Source organism: Aulonocara stuartgranti, assembly GCF_965226115.1.
Source record: "Aulonocara stuartgranti genome assembly, chromosome: 7".
In the NCBI taxonomy this organism is placed as follows: domain Eukaryota; kingdom Metazoa; phylum Chordata; class Actinopteri; order Cichliformes; family Cichlidae; genus Aulonocara; species Aulonocara stuartgranti.
The window spans coordinates 48,145,124-48,164,333 of record NC_138945.1 but is presented as its reverse complement, the minus strand read 5'-3'; the positions used below and the strand labels follow the sequence as shown (position 1 = coordinate 48,164,333).

General features: G+C 39.5%; 2 protein-coding genes across 2 annotated transcripts; one reads left to right on the top strand and one right to left on the bottom strand.

Annotated features, from left to right (window-relative positions):
• The first annotated feature begins 1,996 nt into the window (after nt 1-1,996).
• On the top strand, nt 1,997-4,299 carry LOC309709948 (maternal protein exuperantia-1-like). The gene is made up of 2 exons (XM_082538961.1): nt 1,997-2,272; nt 2,987-4,299. The coding sequence occupies exons 1-2, from the start codon at nt 2,200-2,202 to the stop codon at nt 3,634-3,636; spliced, it is 723 nt and encodes a 240-aa protein (XP_082395087.1). The 5' UTR covers nt 1,997-2,199; the 3' UTR covers nt 3,637-4,299.
• Nucleotides 4,300-4,375: 76 nt separating this feature from the next.
• Nucleotides 4,376-19,136, bottom strand: mpi (mannose phosphate isomerase). Its single transcript, XM_082538960.1, has 8 exons — nt 19,029-19,136; nt 17,835-17,962; nt 15,596-15,796; nt 15,183-15,324; nt 14,909-15,088; nt 13,173-13,346; nt 11,582-11,790; nt 4,376-9,131 (listed from the first exon to the last, which is right to left on the bottom strand). The coding sequence occupies exons 1-8, from the start codon at nt 19,042-19,044 to the stop codon at nt 8,913-8,915; spliced, it is 1,269 nt and encodes a 422-aa protein (XP_082395086.1). The 5' UTR covers nt 19,045-19,136; the 3' UTR covers nt 4,376-8,912.
• Between the last annotated feature and the right edge of the window lie 74 nt (nt 19,137-19,210).

The following is a 19,210-nucleotide window of genomic DNA, read 5'->3' as shown; positions in this document are numbered from 1 at the left end:
TTTCTGGCCACATTTTCTCAAGCAGGCGATCACCAATGCAGTCAGGAGTGAGGCGCTCTGTGAAGAGCTTGTGTTTAGAGGCGACGTTGTCTATGGCCTTTGAAACCACCATCTGAATAACTTTGTTGACACACAACTTTTCCTCGCTCAGAGAATCAGATAGTGGACTGATCTGACAAGAAGTTAAAGACTCACTGTCACTGAGGAATCCCTGAAATCTGGGGGTTGCCTCATCTTTCAGTCCTCGACTTTCTGTTTCATCTCTGTAGCTTGAGTTGTCTACAGATATGCAGCCTACAACTGGTTGAGCCTCCAATCCCTGGTCTTCTACAGAGCTTTCACTTAGAGAATCAGACAGCAGACTGATACTAGAAAAAGTTAAAGACTCAGTGTCAGACTCAGGTACTTCTAGCTTCACATTGTTTTCCAGGAGACAAGATTCTGTTTTGTCAAAGTCTTTTGCTGTGAAGTTTTTCTTCATACAGCTCTTTTTTGGCTTTGCTGTGTCTATTGTTTCGAGTTGTGTGTTTGAATTACCCACAGATATGCAGTCTAGGGCTGCTTCAGCCTCAAGTCCTGGAGTTTCTAAGTTTTCATTATCACCGTGCTCATCCACAGAGCTTTCATTCAGGATGCTGTCCTTTGCTCCTGTATCCTCTGTTTTCTCGGGGCAGTCTGTGCCCATGGACTGAAGACAGACCTCAGAGGTTTGCATGGAGGTTGGATCTCCATTCTCTGTGGGTTCCCTAGTTGATCTCACTAACATTTTACAAAACTTCAGCATGTCTGTTAACAAAGTGGAAAGCAGATGAAAGTCACAGTACTCTGGTTTGAACGGTACCAGAGATTGCCACTGTGGTACAATTGTACCAAAAAAGTGGTTGATGAGTAACTCCCAAGTTTCCACTGAGGTGTAAGTGAGTGGAGTATTCATGTTAAAGTCTGTACTATTTAAACTCTGAATTGGAGAAGTGGGATTCATTTGATGTGTAGTTGGAGTTGTGCTAGACATGTGTGCTGTTTGTAAACTAAATGCGCTTAAATTACACTCGCTGCTCTGATGCATAAATGCTTTGTGAACTGAGCTTTACTGGCATTGCTCTTGGCTATTTATAGCCTCGCATGTCAGAAGCCACGCCCACCCCGAAGAACGCATTGATAGGTCACAGCAGGTAGCCAGTGTGACGTCACACGCAGTTCTTGGCCCGAAGAAAACTGTTTAAAGTTAAATAATAATAATAATAATAATAATAATAATAATAAATTCTGTTTAAAGTAAGTAACAGCTCTCATGTGGCTCATTTATCAATAACAAAGAACCTTAAACGGCACCGTATCCTGTCTCAGCTGACTCTTCATTTCTTGAAAACTGTAGAAGCTAGACTGCTAACAAAGAGACAGACAGACAAGCATATGGAACCAATTACACACGTCTTCTTCTCTAGAGGGCATAGTTGTGAACCTTGGGCTTGCTGGTTAACACCAATGATTATATCAAAGATTTATTTTATTTTATTTTTTCTAGTCAGTGGTGGAGCCCAACATAGCTTGTAATTTGTATAGATGACTTGCTATCTTTTTGTCTCTTATAGATGGGAGCATTCTACTATTCAAAATTTTTGCATGACTCACGCAGAAAAAAATCAGTATGTCAAACAAATATATCCTCCTTAGAACCAGCCTATTCATTTATGTCCTCTGTAATGGACATTTGTTTTTGGTCTATATCATTTGACTTATTTAAGCTACCCTACCAAGTCCTGATGTACAAAATAAGGACATCCTGGGGTTTCCATTGACATCTCATGTGTATGTGTGGCCTCTTTTAGCTCCAAAGAGGAAGAAATAACAAAAAAAAGTTAAATGGGAAGGTTCTTTATTTCTCGGTTTTCAGTTGCATGTTATACCTAAGCGTGCGAGTTTTTTTAGTTGTGTTTTTCATGTATCTTCATTGTATGGTCCAATATGGTCCTTTTCGTCGAGGCTTTTGTTTTGAAACTTTCAAGCTTCCGGTCGGTCACTGCGCAGGTGCTTTAAAACATGGCGGGGAAAGCTTGACAGACTCGGTGTACAGTAAAACTGTGCCGACCAAATGTAATGTTTTATCGCTAAACACTTTAGGCCAATGATGATAGTCGCTTTTGGACTTTTTTAGCTAACCTCTCCGTTGCTCTCACTAACGGAAGTTATTTATTCGTGATGCAAAAAACTGAGGAAGCTGAAGGCGCTCAACAGTCGCTGGTTTTCTTTGACCTGGAGACGACTGGACTGGGTACGGTCATACTCTAACTTTGTTTTACGTGAGTTATTATGACCGATAAAACTGTATCATGGTGATAATGTTGTAAACTGCGGTTAAAAGTTGGAAAGACACACACGGTTGACCCACTAAGCGCACCGTGCACACATGTATGGAAGATAAATGGAGCCAAAATATTCAATAGCTCATTTGTTTGTTTTTTTTGGTCATTTTTCTTTTTTTTAAAAGAAAAAAACAACTATTAAATAGCAGAAAATGTGCAGAACAGCATCTCTGAATGCACAACATGTTGAACCTTGAAGGCTACAGCAGCAAAAGACCACTCCTGTGAGCTAAGAACAGAAAGTTGAAGCTATAATATAGATTTGGACTGATATTTGATTATTTAAAAATCATATTCCAGTATAATGGCTGAGTTATTTATTCTTTCAAAGACAAAACACAAACAGATGTCCCTCAGGTTTATTATTTGTAGTTATTTTTTTTACCCATTTATGCTAAGCCCATGTCTGCTGCAGGAAGGTGCACAGTGGAAAACAAACTGTGCAACATCAACAATTATTAACTTATTTGAGGGTGTTTTTTCTGTTTCTTCTTTATTTATTTTACTTTCATTTATTGGCTCTTAAAATTGCTCTTGTTTCTGCTAAAAAACAAACAAACAAAATCTTCAGGTAGTCATTTAAATTTGAAGCACATGAAAGTGTTCATGTTTTATTCCTCTAGATCCAAATTGTGAGATCGTCCAGCTGGCTGCGGTGAGTGGAGGCCACTCGCTGAACCTCTACGTCGTCCCTCGCTGTCGAATGCAGCAAGGAGCTTCCAAGGTGACTGGCTTCAAGGTTCACAGGCAGAGGCTGTACCTGCACCGGCAGCCTGTTCTCACCAACTCCCTCAGAGAGGTGCTCGTCTCCTTTATAGCTTTCCTTCAGATGCTCGGCCGCCCTCTCGTCGTCGGCCACAACATTCGCCGCTTTGATTGTGTGCTTCTGGCTCGCGCGCTAGATGAATTTGGTCTCAGAGCAGAGTTTGAGTCTTTGGTCTCAGGTTACGTTGACACTCTGCCGCTGTCACGTGAGGTGCTGAAGGACTATGGGCTGGAGAGTTTTCGACAGGAGAACTTGGTCAGGAAGCTGCTGGGCGTGCGCTACAAGGCCCATGATGCTCTGGAGGACGTGCGGACTTTACAGGCACTGTATGATGTTCTTCGGCCCAAGCCGGAAGTGATCTGCAGGCACAGATTTACTCTGGACACCATGGACGACAAAACACCTGTCACAGTTGCCAAAGTGCACTGCAGACTACCAGGACAGCGCCCCCTGTGGGAGCACTTCAAACAGACCGTGACGGTTACGGAGGATCATAACAGAACCTGATACAATTTTAATTCATTATCTGAGACTTAAGAAATTAATATTAAAAGAAAATAAGTAAACATAACAAAAACCTGTACACTGGATATAAGGAAATAAAGCTTTATTGCACTTTTCTACAACACAAGTGGTCGAGCCTTAGGCAGTGTGGGGTAAATTTTAAAATGCCTTACTCATCGTTGACCTAGCAGCTTTACTTTCATTATTATATTCAGATATTTGCTACCAGCTTTATGACAAAAGAAACTTCATATACTTAATGTTTCAATGTGTTCTATAGAAAGCTATATTCGACATTAATAAATGTGTTGCATTTCTACTCTGTTCCAGATTGTATACTCTCACATGCTCTTTTCTGCTCACTAGCATGTAAAACATTCCAATCAGAGATGCCTACACCGCCCTCCCCTCTCGCTCCTCAGGGCTGACACTGAGGTGTTCATAAGCGTGTCCTGGGTCTGACCTGCTGCCCATTCAAATATCCTCAAGAGCATAACAGACACACCCTTCTCTTAAGGCTTTGATCTTTCCAGGGAGGCTGTGGAGAACATCATCAGGTCACCCCAGTCTGCTACACATTTGCCACTCTATGACATTGTGTTATAACAAACATTTCTATGATATAATAGAAATACTTGCTACAATACAGTACTGTCACACGGGGGGGGGGGGCTGTAAAAGTCTGTGTGTGTTGTTCATGTTCATGCTCCAGAGGCAGGAAATAAAAAACAAGTTCAGACCGTACAGTTAACAGAACCTGGCTTTATTAAACCGTTTTTACATACATGTTCTCTGCAGTACCATGCTACAGCATCACCACATTCAAAAATACTCAACCATGCCCTAACTACAGACATATTCTAGTAAATGTTCCCATAAAAGGTTAAAGAAAACAATGCAAACTGTATTTGAAAGTCATTAGTTTACAGTAAGGAAAAAAAGAGCCACAAACTTCAGGTGTCCAGTATTCAAATGAAAATGTGACTTACAGCAAGATCGGCAACAAAAAGGTGCGTGATCATTAAATCAGAAGTTACATTAAATACAGTACTCCACAAAACAAAGATAACATGAAAACATGGCAAACGAGATGATTCGTTAACAGTGTTTTGAGCTACAGAAGGATGATTTGAGGTAATCAAGAAAAGTGATCTAAAAATAACTTCACATCCTTCTTAATACTCTTCTTTTTTTTAAAAAAACAACAGTAAACAAGTAAAGGTTTACCGCATCTGCACTGGGGACAATCAACCTACATCACAAGCGTGATAATAAAGCATTAACACGGCTTCACTCACTCTGAAAAACGTGTTCAGTGGTAGGTTGGCAGGCTGATAGAGGACCTATCATTGAATATTTGAGTTGAGAGCCTATAAAAACTACTACGAGAAGAAAGTGCACATCATTATTGAGTGAATTCAGATCGACCCTGGTACTAGAACCGGAAAGTTACACAGAAGTTTGCACCATTACCGAAATAATCTACTATTACTACTGCACCAACATGTTGTAAAGTGGTCACCAAAAGAGATTATATTTTAGGAAAAGAAACCTGTTTAGCTATTATAATAAACATGTAAAACCATTTACTTCATATGTATCGCCACGTGCTGATTAATCGTTACAAACAACAGTCAAAAAATCTCTCCAATACAATAAGGTATAAAATTCAATGCAGCATTTTGTTGTACAACTGTACAAAAAGACAAAAAAATCTTTTAAAGGTACTTTTTGTAATTAAACTGCAGCAAATGTTAACTAAAACCTTTATCACCAGGGGGCAGTATTTCACCAGTAAATGCCTTTGTACAAACTGTTCTAATGGCTTGCCTGGTTAAACAAAGGTTACGCTGATACACCATCTTGTGGTACAAATTGGTATTACACAAAATTGCCGTCCAGCCCTGGTTAAGGTTCTCTTTATATTTCTTCAACAAAAAAATATATCAGTGTTTTGGATGTAAAGTCATGCCGATCAATTGTTTACATTCTGCTGAAAGCTTCATTTAAATTTAAAAGGTGTTAAAAACACTTTCAAAACAGAGGAAATTACAATAAGTACCTTAAAGCAGGTTTAGATAATTGTTAGTTGACAAACAAGATGTTTGACTCGGTATGCATTTATGATTCTCGAGGTGTAACAATTCTCCCAAACTACAAGGTTCATACCTTTTTTTTTTTTTTTGCATTCACACCAAAGACAAAGTGAAGTATTGCCGTGAGTTATTTGCGTGAATTCATGCACATTGAAAACTGCTGAATGAGGTATTTACAGCTGCTTTCTTTTTTCCCCAAGATGCTGCCACAGCGGATGGATCTGAGTTTTTGATTTGGCACAGTTTTTATGCCAGATACCCTTCCTAATGTAACACTTCAAGTTACTACGCTACTAACAGCTAACAGGACAATGAGGAGTACAACCAATAGCTGGAAACATGTCAGAGTGATTTCAAAATTTGAAAATGGTGTAAAAATCCATTAGGTTGCATGAGTTCCCTCACTTTTTTCCGCAAAGTGAAGTTTACCCGTTCAGCTCTATATACCCTCAGACAGTCTCAATGCCCGTCCTGTCCGACAGCTTCAGCTGTTGTCCCAAAAACATTTGATTCCCCAAGAAGAAAGTGTCCAGTGTATTAAAAGTGGTTCTCTTTGCTGACGATACAAACATTTTTTGCTCCGGTGATGAACTGCAGAATTTATTGGAGGATATGACTAATGAAATAAGTAAAGTGAAGTTCTGGCTTGATAAAAATAAATTATCATTAAATTTGAATAAATCTAAACTTATGTTATTTGGAAATAGTAGTTTAAATACAAATGCAAAGATTCAAATAAATGGTGTTGATATTGAAATAGTCAGTGAAAATAAATTTCTGGGGGTAATAATAGATGAAAAACTTAACTGGAGAGCTCACGTAAGATATATTCATTCCAAAGTATCACGAAGCATTGCAGTACTAAACAAGGCAAAACAGGTATTCGACAGAACATCACTTCATATTCTCTACTGTTCACTGGTTTCACCATACTTAAGCTATTGTGCAGAGGTCTGGGGCAATAACTATAAAACCACATTACATTCACTTTTTACTCTTAAAAAAAAAAAGCAATTCGAATCATCCACAATGCAGGTTATAGGGAACATACAAACTCACTATTTTTGCAGTCTGAAATATTGAAAATTGACGATATAGTGAAATTCCAAACAGCACAAATTCTATTCAAAGCAAAAAATAAAGAACTGCCAGGTAATATTCAGAGTATGTTTTTTTTTGAAAGAAGGAACTTATAATTTAAGGGGTTTTTGTAACTTCAAAACAATGAAGGTACGTACTACAAGAAAAGGCTTTTGTGTTTCTGTTCAAGGAGTGAAACTATGGAACAGGCTGAATATGGAATTAAAGCAATGTCCAAACATAAAACTGTTCAAAAAGAGTTATAAAAATATGATCTTCTCGAACGATAAAGACAAGGAAAATATTGAAATTAAGTGAATGTCTCTATTTAAAAACAAACAAACAAAAAACTCATGATGTGATATTATAGTATAAAGTATATCAGAAATCTGTTCGCTATTTTTATTACAAATTATATCAGTAAGGAAGCTGACTAAATATTAACTGATAATTTATGGCAAAGGGGTGGGATTAAATAAGTGTGTACTGCTTCCCACTCCCTTTCAACATGTAAATTAATCAGAACGGGTTTTTTTGTATGTAATTTGTATAGTATTTTTTTCTCTCTTATTTTCTTTTCTAAATGTACTTGTATATTGTTCACATGTTGAAATAAATTACCAATCAAATCAATCAAATCAGTGCAAAAGTTCTTTGATACATCCAGATTAGCACAATGCAAAACGTACTCCCACCTGTTATGGGTGACTGAACAAACTCTTCAAATCAACAGTTAACTTGCATCCAATTAAAGCACTAATTAAAGTCTGCACTTCTAGTACTTCTGGACTTTATGTATAGTCGACAAATAGCAGGCGTCCCTGCTTGTTACTTGAACAATCTTTATTACATCTTTCATAAAGTTAGCATGCTTTAACTGCTCTACGTGAATCCCAGAGTACCTACATGACACAGTATGGTGGACGTTTGTATCATGGTTTCGGTCTCAGAATTGTTACACCCCTACATGGTTGCCACATCGTCATGCTTTATGGGACAGAGATGGAAATGGCTCTTCATGCCCGCTTCTTATTTATTTTTATTCATTCATTTTTAATACTCATGAGTTTTCACCACTTTGACGGGATGTTTCCAGACTGTAAAACATGCGCTGGTAACAGAAGCAGTAACACTCAGCAGGCTTAGCTTCACTGTGATTGGTTTGTAGCACTGATATAGTAATCACAGAAGGTGCTCTGGAGAGTGCTACTGCTCTAAAACATGCACAGGCATCTCAGTATCACACTTTGTACTTTTTAATGTTTTTCTTTTACTTTCTTTTTTTTTTTTTGCCTAAAATTAAGTTTGAAAGGTGGATATTCTCCAGTTTGAGCTAAAGTTAAAATGACAACACTGATCCTGGAACGCAGTAGCTGGCATATAAAACAGATGTGCTTTGTTGTCCTTAACAGGTTGGTTGTCTGGCTGTTCAAAGCACTGAGTGGTGGTGAAGTGTACAACAGTAAACATCAGCCCCACAATGCTGTTTAGTTCATTACAGCTAGTGTGTGTCACCTTCATAATTCAGGGTATAAAATAACATGCAGGAAAAAAATTGAGAAATTAACTGTACTTGATGTTTTTTTCCAGTTATCACCAATATTTTTACAATCCACCTTCAGCTAATTGAAAACTTTTAATCATGTTGGATGTTCTTCACTTGTCCTGGGACGGCAGATGTTCAGATTTCTATTTTTGAGCAAACTAAGGACCTTAAACACCAAAACAGCAACTAAACAGACATATTTTACTTTTTATTCTGCCCTCTATCCAGCACCTATAAAGAATTTTGGATGTGCAGATCTTCTGTGTTTTATGAGTACTTGCACACACGAAAAGGGTAAGAACCAATAAATCCATCAGCATTGGATTAAAACTGGAGTTTAAAGCTAGAGAAGAGTGCTGGAGGTGGCAGAGAGGGCACATGTTACATTTTAGGGGTTAAAGGGGAGCAGCAGGTACCGATGACGCTCCTTTAGCTTCTATACTATCTTGTAAAAAGTGCACGAGTCATCGAGCTCAGGTAAAACACAAGGACAAACCTCGACACTTCAAATCACAAATAAACAGGTAGTATGAGCTTTAACGACCACAGACCCACAACTACAGAAGGCAGCAGGCTCGAAAAAGGGTCATCCCCGACTGCGAGGTGATGTGTAGAGAGACGCTCTCGTTGGCCGAGACGAACAGGACGCTGCCCCGCGTCAGTGTGAGGTCGGAGAGAGCAGCAGGCGAGGTTCCCGTGGCTTCACCTTCAATGACCAGGAGGATGCTGGCGCTGTCGACTGGAGAAATATTGTACTGCTTCACTGAGGCTGGGATCTGCAGGATGGAAGGGTGACAATGAGTCGGTATTTAAAACAAACATTAAAAAACGAAAGAAAACATTCGAGACTTTCTGTTTAAAGGTGGTGCTTGCAATAGTCCAATGACAGTTTGGATGTCAATCAAAGATGTGTATTTTTAACAGTATTAAAATCACAGGTGTTGTAATAACATCAATAATGGTTTATCATTAACTAAAGGTAGGTATGAAAAACCATTTTGCTGAACTGGAATCAAATAAAATCTAGACACATGAAAAAGTAAAATGACACTGTACACGACATATACACTCACCAGACAGTTAACTACACATGTTAAACTGCTTCTTATCTAATCAGTCACATGTCGGCACCTCATTGTACTTAGGGATGTAGATATGGTTAAGAAGACTGATCATCAACGGGGGGAAGAAAGGTGATTTAAGCGATTCCTTACTTTTACTTTACTGTCTGTAATTGGGACCTAACTTCCTGAAATCAGTGAAGTTTAGCATGAGTATTCATTGATCTTTGCTAAACCTTTCATGCATGAATTATGACAACCTCAATCAGGATTTTTTTCCTTCATCTTTAGGCATGAAAAGATGAATAAAAATACTTAAGAAAAAATCCTGATTGAGGTTGTCATAATTCATGCATGACAGGGTTAAATAACAATAATTACAATGAAACACATCATACATCTATAGTCACACTAAGCGACCAGTGGATGGCAGGGTATGGAGTGACACATCAGTGTCCAATGTATTGGTTTATGTGCAAGTATACCATCAACACTGACCCAAATACAAGAAAACAGCCTTTGCATAGCTGTCCACTGTAGTGACCACTATGCGTGAAAGGGTTAATTTGGTCAGATTGTTAGAGTCACGTAACTGTGACTCAGCTGCCTTCAAAAAGTGTTGTGTTTGTATTGCACGATTAATTTGCAACTCCTTAAATCAAACCCCTAAAACGAATACTGAAACTAGTAAAAACTAAAGTGAAACTAAGCAGTTTTACAAAAACTAAACTCAAATAATAAAAGCCACTTTGGAAAATACATGAAAATAGAAGAAACTCTAATTTCTTTCAAATTTGTTTTCGCACTCTATCAGTTGAACAAACTACGTGTCAAAGCGTCACAAAGGCAGACTGATGGAAGGAAGGTTTCTATAATATCAACTCAGAGTGCACATGGGTTGAGAGTAAAAGTTTAACTTTTTAAAAACACAAAACACAATATGCCAAATATTACATTTTAAACTAAATTCTAAGAAAAATTAAAAACAACAAAAAAAACTGGTTATTATATACACTGATCAGATATAACATTATGACCACCTGCCTAACTTCTGTGTTGGTCCCCGTATTGCTGCCAAAACAGCCCGGACCCATCGAGGCATGAACCCCACTAGACCATCTGTACCAAGATGTTAGCAATATATCCTTTAAGTCCTGTAAGTTGCAAAGGGGGCCTTCATGGATTCTTTTGTCAAGCACATCCCACAGAATGACTGGATTTAGATCTGGGGGCTTTGGAGGCCAAGTCAACACCTCAAACTCATTGCTGTGGTCCAACCATTTTTTGCTTTGTGGCAGGGAGCATCATGCTGCTGAAAGAGGCCACAGTCAGCAGAGAATGCTGTTTCTATCAAATGCTGTACACATCAAAGTAACATCCACATGGATGGCAGGACCCAAGGTTTCCCAGCAGAACATTCCCCAAAGCGTCACACTCCACCAGCTTGCCTTCTTCCCATTATGCATCCTGGTGCCAGGTGTTCCCCAGGTAAGCAACTCACACACACCTGACCATCCACGTGATGTAAAAGAAAATAAAACATGATTCATCAGACCAGACCACTGCTTCCATTGCTCCTTGGTCCACTTCTGATGCAGATCAGCATGGACACCCTGACCGGTCTGCTGTTATGCAGCCACATACACAACAAACTGTGATGCTCTGTGTATTCTGATGTCTTTCTATGAGAACCAGCATCAACCTTTTCAGCAGTTTGAGCTACAGTTACTCATCTGTTGGATCAGACCACACGGGCCAGCCTTCACTCCTCACATGCATCAATGAGCCTTAGTTGTCCATGACCCCGTCGCTTATTCAGCACTGTTCTTTCTTTGGGCCACTTCTGATAGATACTGACCACTGCAGATGGGGAACAGCCCACAGGAGCTGCAGAGATCCTCTGACCCAGTCATCTAGCCATCACTCCTTTTCAAACTCACTTACAGCCTTGAGGACAAAATGTTCACTATCTCCCTAATATATCAAACCCACTAACAGAAGCCTTGATAAAGAGACAATCCGCGTTATTCACTTTAACTAGCAGCGGTCACAGTGTTATGTCTAATTTGTATATAATGTCAATATATCACGTAAAGTTAGTTGTTTTTTTTCTCAAATGACAAGGTTTTATTTTAAAGATGAGATCAACTATACAATTTTCTAACCTGTATCCTCATGACAGTGAAGTCTGGCACGGGCGGGTTGTATATGGACACGCAGGGGTCAGAGGGGTCCTGAAGACACGGGAAGATTTTCGAGGAGGCGGGGGCGGGGCTGTAGTTCAGCATCTCACAGAGCGTGTTAACATCGATGTATTTGGGTGTCAGTCCGGCCCTCACAGTGTTGTCTGAGCAGGCCATGCACTCAATACAGTCTAGATGGGTGCATAAATAGAAAATCAAATATTAAAATCAATTCCCAGAAAATCCTGCAATGTTAAACAGATTCAGATGCTTTCATGTGGGCGAACAACAGAACAGGGCAATTTTCCAGAGATAAAGATGAGCTGAACACATCATCAACACATCTCATAGCCGGATTGCATTTTATTCTGCTGAGACAGCTGCTAAAAAAGACACTGCGGTAAATCAGTGCTTCACAGACTGCTGAGTTCACAGAGAAGCTCTTGTGTATGCTTCATGTTTCAAAGAAGATGACACCAAAGCTCGACATTTCTGGTAAAAAAAAAAAAAAAAAAAGGCTGGCTCTCAGCATTTTGCAGTTTGCTCCCAGTGGATGAGACAGTTTTACTAGCTTCCACGTCATCTGCTGAAAATAACTAAATCGATGTATTTAACATCAACTCATCTAAGGAATCAAATAATACACACAGAATTTACTGGAGTTGGCTACTTGGTTATGTTAGTGACACCCAAAACATTATTTATTCTGCCTACTATTTTCTCCTCCTCCCAAGAGACAGACACCATTTACTGTTTACTGTCAGACAAACACCACTTTTTGTGAAAGTTCATTAGCTGCTGGCAGACCACGTCCTGTCTTGTGTTTCCCTACCTGCAGACTGATTAGTTCACTCCTGTGGCAGTCTTTGATATAATTTAGTTGGACAGATTCCAGTTTAAACATCTCTGACATGTATTCTGCTCTGTCACAAGCTTTTTAGTATACTTCAGGGTTCTTCAGTGTAAAATAATAAAAATGCACAATCCTCCTTTAAAAACTCCCTGTGTATTAATCTGTAGCTGAACGTAGTTCAATATTTGAGTAGCATTTTCTCAAAACTACAGAGGCCTGCAGTTTTGAGACTTTATGATCTATACTTTAAGATTTGTGGTAGAGATGCAGTGGACGTGACGTTGAGAGTAACAGAAGATGGATAAAAACATTGTTCATTTTTATGATTGGGATTAAAGACCTAGCGCTTCTATGACATAATAGCTCATCCAGTTTATTCACCTTCACAATTTACAGGTTATTGACTGTAAAATGACAAATGTGATCCATTAGGTGATGAGTGTGTTGTAAGCTTGACTAAAATTCTGACCAATACTGTAGAGAAGTGAGTCTTGTGGACAGACAGAAGCCAGTCTTGGCATAGTCAAATTGGTCGTTCAGACAGAAAAGCCTAAGCTGCTAAATAATCCCATACTAGCTCTTAAAAGCCATATCTGCTGCTCTGTTATGCAGAAGAACTGCAGCGACGCTGGAAAGTCAACAGTTTCAGTCACGCTCACTCAACTGAATCTGGAGCTCTATTGTACTAGAATCTTATAAATGTAAATGCTATCTACTGACCTCCATAAAGGTAAGCGTGAGGCTCATTGGCTCCCAGGAACATGGCCTGGCCTGGATTCAGGACCACATGATTGAGGAAGTAGATTGAGAAGCAGCCAATGTCTCCAGGGTACTGAGAGTGGAGACGGAGCAACAGGTCACCACTGATGCCTGACGTGTCCTTTCCAGCTGCAGCTGCAAGGATCACAAACATCCCGAGGTAGGACTGTGTTAGCAAAACATAAGATCAAACTGAGCTCTTATTTTTCTCTGTGTTTTAAAGTCATTTTTGAATAATTGCAGAATGGTCGACTTTGCTGCCAGATGCTAACACTGCTAGGTGTGAACGCACAGCACCGTTCCCCTGATGTGAACTCAGGGCAACACAATCACAGCTGGACCCTACCCTTTCACTGTAGCTATTTATTCTAACACAAATACCCTCAAAACATTATTTATACTTCAGCAATTATGTTTTAGTAAATGCTTCAAGTTAGCGGATACCACACTTTTTCAGGTCTTACATACTTTTTCAATTCAATTCAGTTTATGTAGTGCTAAATCAAATGCCTCAAGTCAAATGCTTGCTCATAGGAGCAAGCACTTGGCAACAGTGGGAAAGAAAAACTCCCCTTTAACAGGAAGAAACCTCCAGCAGAATCAGGCTCAGGGAGGGACGGCCATCTGCCCCGACTGCCTGAGGGAGTCAAGATTAAAAATATCATCACTAGCTAATGAGAAACCTTCCTATCCAATGCCAGTATACAACAGAATCACACAAAGGTTTCTTAGCCTTTATAATTTTAGTAATTACTCCAATCTGACACACAGATTCGATCTTCAACATGTAGGTCCTGGTTAAAATGTGGGCAGAACTACAAAGTCTAAGGAGCTTGGAAAGGAAAGCGTCTGGACTTCTTTAAGTTCCTTGAAGACGTTTCACCTCTCATCCGAGAAGCTTCTTCAGTTCTAGGGTCAAATGGTGGAGGGTCCCAGATTTAAACCCAGTGGGAGTTTCCCCCCAAAGAGGGACAAAAGGACCCCCTGATGATCCTTTACCTAATCACATGAGCCAAGGTGTGAAAACGGGTGTGGGTCACCATCAACCAGGGTTTCGGGTGAGCTCATTGTGAAACCTAGCCCCACCCTATCATGTGATTTCCTGAGGTCAGATGGCCCAGGGTCCCTTTTTCCCTCCTTGGGGGGAAACTCCCACGGGGTTTAAATCCGGGACTCTCCACCATTTGACCCTAGAACTGAAGAAGCTTCTCGGATGAGAGGTGAAACGTCTTCAAGCAACCTAAAGAAGTCCAGACGCTTTTCTTTCCAAGCTCCTTAGACTACGATGACATGGATGACTGAGAACCTTCACAGACCCAGAACTACAAACATAACAGTAGATAGCTGTAAGCTGTGTATACAAGAACATACATTTAAAATTGCGCATTAAGAGATTAGTTTTAAAAATTATCCTTGGCTATAAAAACAAATACTGCAAATCAGACTTTGACTCTGCAATGTCAATGTTTTTTTTTAAATTTAATATAGTATAGATCTTTTAAAGAATCTACAATTGTAAATTAATCTCTTTTTAATAAACTGTTTTCAAAATATTTTTTTTGCCTTCAGTGGCCTTGATTAAATTTTTGTGTAATTTACATTAAAACTGCCTCAGAAATGTGTAATAGTTAAACGACACATATCTACATACACATCATGAAACCTGTTGACGATCATTTAAATAAATTAATTCTCACCGTCTTCCGTGACCCTTTTCACCAGCTCGTTGAGGTTCTCTACCACCACCTTCTTCTCCCAATCCATCATCCTGGTGAAGCACCTCTTCAGCGCCTGGCTCGTACGGTCTGCATCTCCCACGCCGCCCCGCAGCTCTTGTGCTGCCCCGTGACCCACCAGAGTGTGGAACTCTGGGACCTCTGACAAATAAACACACACAGATTAATTTTGTTTTATGACCATTTGAAGCAGAGTACATGTTTTTTGGTTTGACACAAAAAATCCAAAACTCACTTTCAAGAAATTCCAGGATCTCTTCCACTGGTCTGAAGCCACAGAGGCCTTCGAAGCGGGTGAGAGCAATGGCCATCTCCGGTTTGTGGTTGGTGTCTGGGTAGTGCTCCGGAAACTGAGTGTGTAGTCGAGTGGCTAATTCCTGACCAAAACATTATAGAAAAAAAAACATGCGTTTTCATACACATACAAAGGAAAAAAGTATGTCCTTGATCCTAAAAAACTTGAAAATATAATGAGTTTAGTATCACTACATGCTATACAAGTAGATTTGAGTAATGCTTTCTCCTGATAAATCATTTAATAAAGCAGCTGACATTTGCCTCCACCCATAAACTTCAGCCAGTTCACAATGATGAGCCAGCTTCAGCAGAACTTGAACTCTGAGCAGGTGTGGGAGTCCGTGTACTCACCTTGTTGGGGTGGGCTTGTATTGACAGAGCCGTGTTGACCGAGAGAACTTTGAAGAGGAAAGGCAGCTGACCCTGGAAGGTGTCTTTCACCTTTGAGCCCAGACATGCAGGGAAGTGGGCGATCCACTGGCCCAGGGTGGTCTGTGCGATCCTGTTGTCCTTAATCTGGGCGTCACCTTTTGGATGAGCGCCCATCCACAGCTGGAGAAAACAGCACAGCTTTCAGCTGAATAACAGCTCATACTTTATTTACTTTATTTAGAAATATTCCTGTTGGTGTTGCAGCAAGAGGTTCCAAAAGTGGGCACACTTTACATTTCCTAAGTACTAAATCTTAATAATAAAAACCACAGTTTTGTAGCTCTCCTTATTTTCTTTTTATCTGCCTTGAAACTTTCTAAAAAACCTATGAGAGGCCCCAGATGTCTTGCTGACTGAGAGAAAAGCCTGCGATTATACATGGACCCAATTAACCCAATACTCCAAACCATGGTCATTTATAGCGAGTGAAAAGGAAGGAATCCAAACTATGAGAGTGTAATCTACGGGATCAGAGCGCTATTCCAGTTTGTAAATAAAGGACAAGCTCTATCAAAGTCACGTGTCAGTGAGCAAACAGATGATCCAAAAACTAGACACCTACACTGTACTTCCTGACTTCATATCAAATTTGACAGCACACTAAGGTTGAATAGTGTTTTTATATTCAATCAGGCTACTTCCAGAGTTTCCATTTGGAATCAATGACGTTTTTATGGAGTCTTTTATTCACAGCATGGTTGTTTAATAGATTGTCTGCTGGGGGAATTTGTTTTCTATTGCTTGTTAAGCTGTGCCTAAAACCACTGAATGAAGCACAAACTGTGTGTTGTATGGAATATATCACAGAATGGGTGTGTAATGATTCAGAGATTTAGAAAATCAAATATAGTTGGATTTGATTATAAATCTTTTTTACACTGGTTCTAGAACACAAAACACACTGAGAATACCTGTTCAACCAGTACAATTAATTTCACTTTGATCCATGACTAACTGAATTGGTTTCCACATCTTGTTTATCAAGCTGTGTAGCTTTAAAGTTTAAATGGACTCTAATGTGTAAATAACTGGAATTAAATGATTATTTTTACTGCTAAATAACCAGATTAATAACTTTCTACAACATATCTTGCAATCTTGCATACTTATATAGTATATTTATATGTTCTTGGTTCTCAGTGAGAACCATTTGATAACATCTCTGCAGTAGGTGGCTCAGATAGGGATCATTTTCTGTGGAAAAAAAAAAAAAGAAAAGTCATACAACCCATGAAATGCCCCCTTTAGATTGGTCAGGTGGTGCCAAGACCACCCCTTTTATGCGAACGGGCAGGGGAATGCCTGGGATAATTTAGCCAGTTAACTAGTTTTGCGTGAATGTTTATTCATATTAGAGGCCCAGGTCTGAAACGTAAAGCCTTAGGTACCTTAAATCTGCGTTATTTTTACTAGCCACCAGGGGGCAATGGCTGTGACTATAACAGGAAGTCTGTGGGGAAAAAAAGCAACAGCTGTGGGAAGAATTATGGTGACAAGTCCCTTAAAAAGAACAAAACAAAATAAAACACCAAAAGTCAGTTAAACAAAAAGACATGTCACATAATGTGTTGATCAAAGTCATCCTTCTGAAAATGTGTACAACCAAGGGATGTGGTCCACAGTACGTGAAAATATCAGCACTATCGTAACCTGAACTAATGACCTTTATGACAAACACTGCAAAGCTGTTGTGGCTAAATAAAGACAGACTTATTAAAGGCATGCACAGCACCGAGCCTGTGCCAAGACAGCCTAGGACACGACTGCATTTAAAACCAAAATGATTACGTTATTTTTGCTTGGCTGAGGAGTTGTGTATCATTAACGGTAACATAAGACTACAGAGCTAAATTCAAATGTTAAAGATCCCTCATTGCTGACAGTAAGTGTAAATAAGCTCAAACGACTCAAGCGTAGCTATCTCAAGAAATGGTAGTCCTACAATTCTATTCAAACCTATTCCAGAAAACCAGAGTGAAAACCAAGTTTCCAGCTCTGTTCCAGCATAGTGGTCTCAGGTTTTCAGAAAACCTGAAAACATTAAGTTTCTTTAACTTTTAAGAATGAATCACATGCATGCTTGTACATTTTCAATACTGAGTGTTAAATGTTCACTACCCTCCCTCCAACAGGTACCCCAAATATCTCTGGGCCTTACCTCTGCATAAGGTTTATCAGCCTCTACGACAGCAAGTGCATCTCCGCCAATCACCAGCTTGGCCACCTCGCTGTCCAGTCCAACCTTGCCCCATGCATAATTTTGCACAGCACAGGTCAGGGGAAACACTGAGGAGGAAACATTTAATGTGCAATAAGTGTATAAATATTACAAAAAACAAAAAAAAACAAAAACATACAGTGAGTTACAAAACTCTAGTATGAGCCTCTTTAATGTTCTACTGACAGGTGCATATGCACACAGCAGCCAGTTTATCAGCAGCAGAACTGAGACAATAACACATTAGGCTTCCATCTTCACACACAGTGAGACCCATGTCGAGCTTTTAATGGTGATAGCTGTACTGCTCTAAGATCATTCAAACAACAAGCTATCTTTAAATATCATCAGAAGCTCATGGTAATAATTGTTTTTTGTGCCCACGATCCAGTAATCCTTTATAATGCAATACCAATCATCAGAAAAAACCTGCGTTAAAGTCATCTATAAAAATATTAAAATGCATTAGATTTATGTAGGTACAGGAAAATCGCCTCTACCTTACACCTCATAGTTTTACTTATTAGGCTCTTTGTTGTGTTATATTCGGCTTTTTATATGATGTTAATTTATTTAATAACACTTTTTATTGAGTTGATTGATTTAAATAATATATCTTTACCTCATTACCTCTCTTTCTGTCTTATCACAGTTTGAACTAAACAAGTTTCACTGGATTTCTAATAACTACCTGCTTCGCTAAACCAGTAAGACAAGCGGAACGGATTGCTGGGGGTACATTTTTAATCAGAACACCGGGCAGCTGACGGTGCAGCCTTCACAGGACAGAAACACACAGTAAGCAGCTTTACGTTTGGCAGGCTCTGTTTGCCGGTTTCAGACAAATGTAGCTGAAAGTAAAGGTTTTATATGCGGTAGGGAAAAAATACTAAACTCCATCTTTGTGGCTGAGGTGCTAACAGCACAGTGAAAAGGACAGTGAGCCACACGTAAAGCAATCAAAACGCCGGCTGAAACAATGAGGTGGTTTTTCGGGTAACGCCGAGCCTCCCGTCATATTACCGAGCAGCACCGGACATCACGCAGCGTAAACAAACATCTGCTGTTAGCTAGCTGAGTATGTATCTGTAAAAGAGATCATTTCAGACAGTTTAAAAGGAGTAAATCTCTCACCTCTCACTTCCTCCATGTCTGCGACGTCGACTGACGGCTGCTGGTGACGTCACGACGGACGTGGCAGATGTTTTTTTTTTAATTTGAATAATTCAACTGAATAATTTCAGCTTTTTACCCACAGAGATAATTGCTTGGAAAAGAACAAAGCAAAAAATTAAAACTAAACGCCACAGATTGTT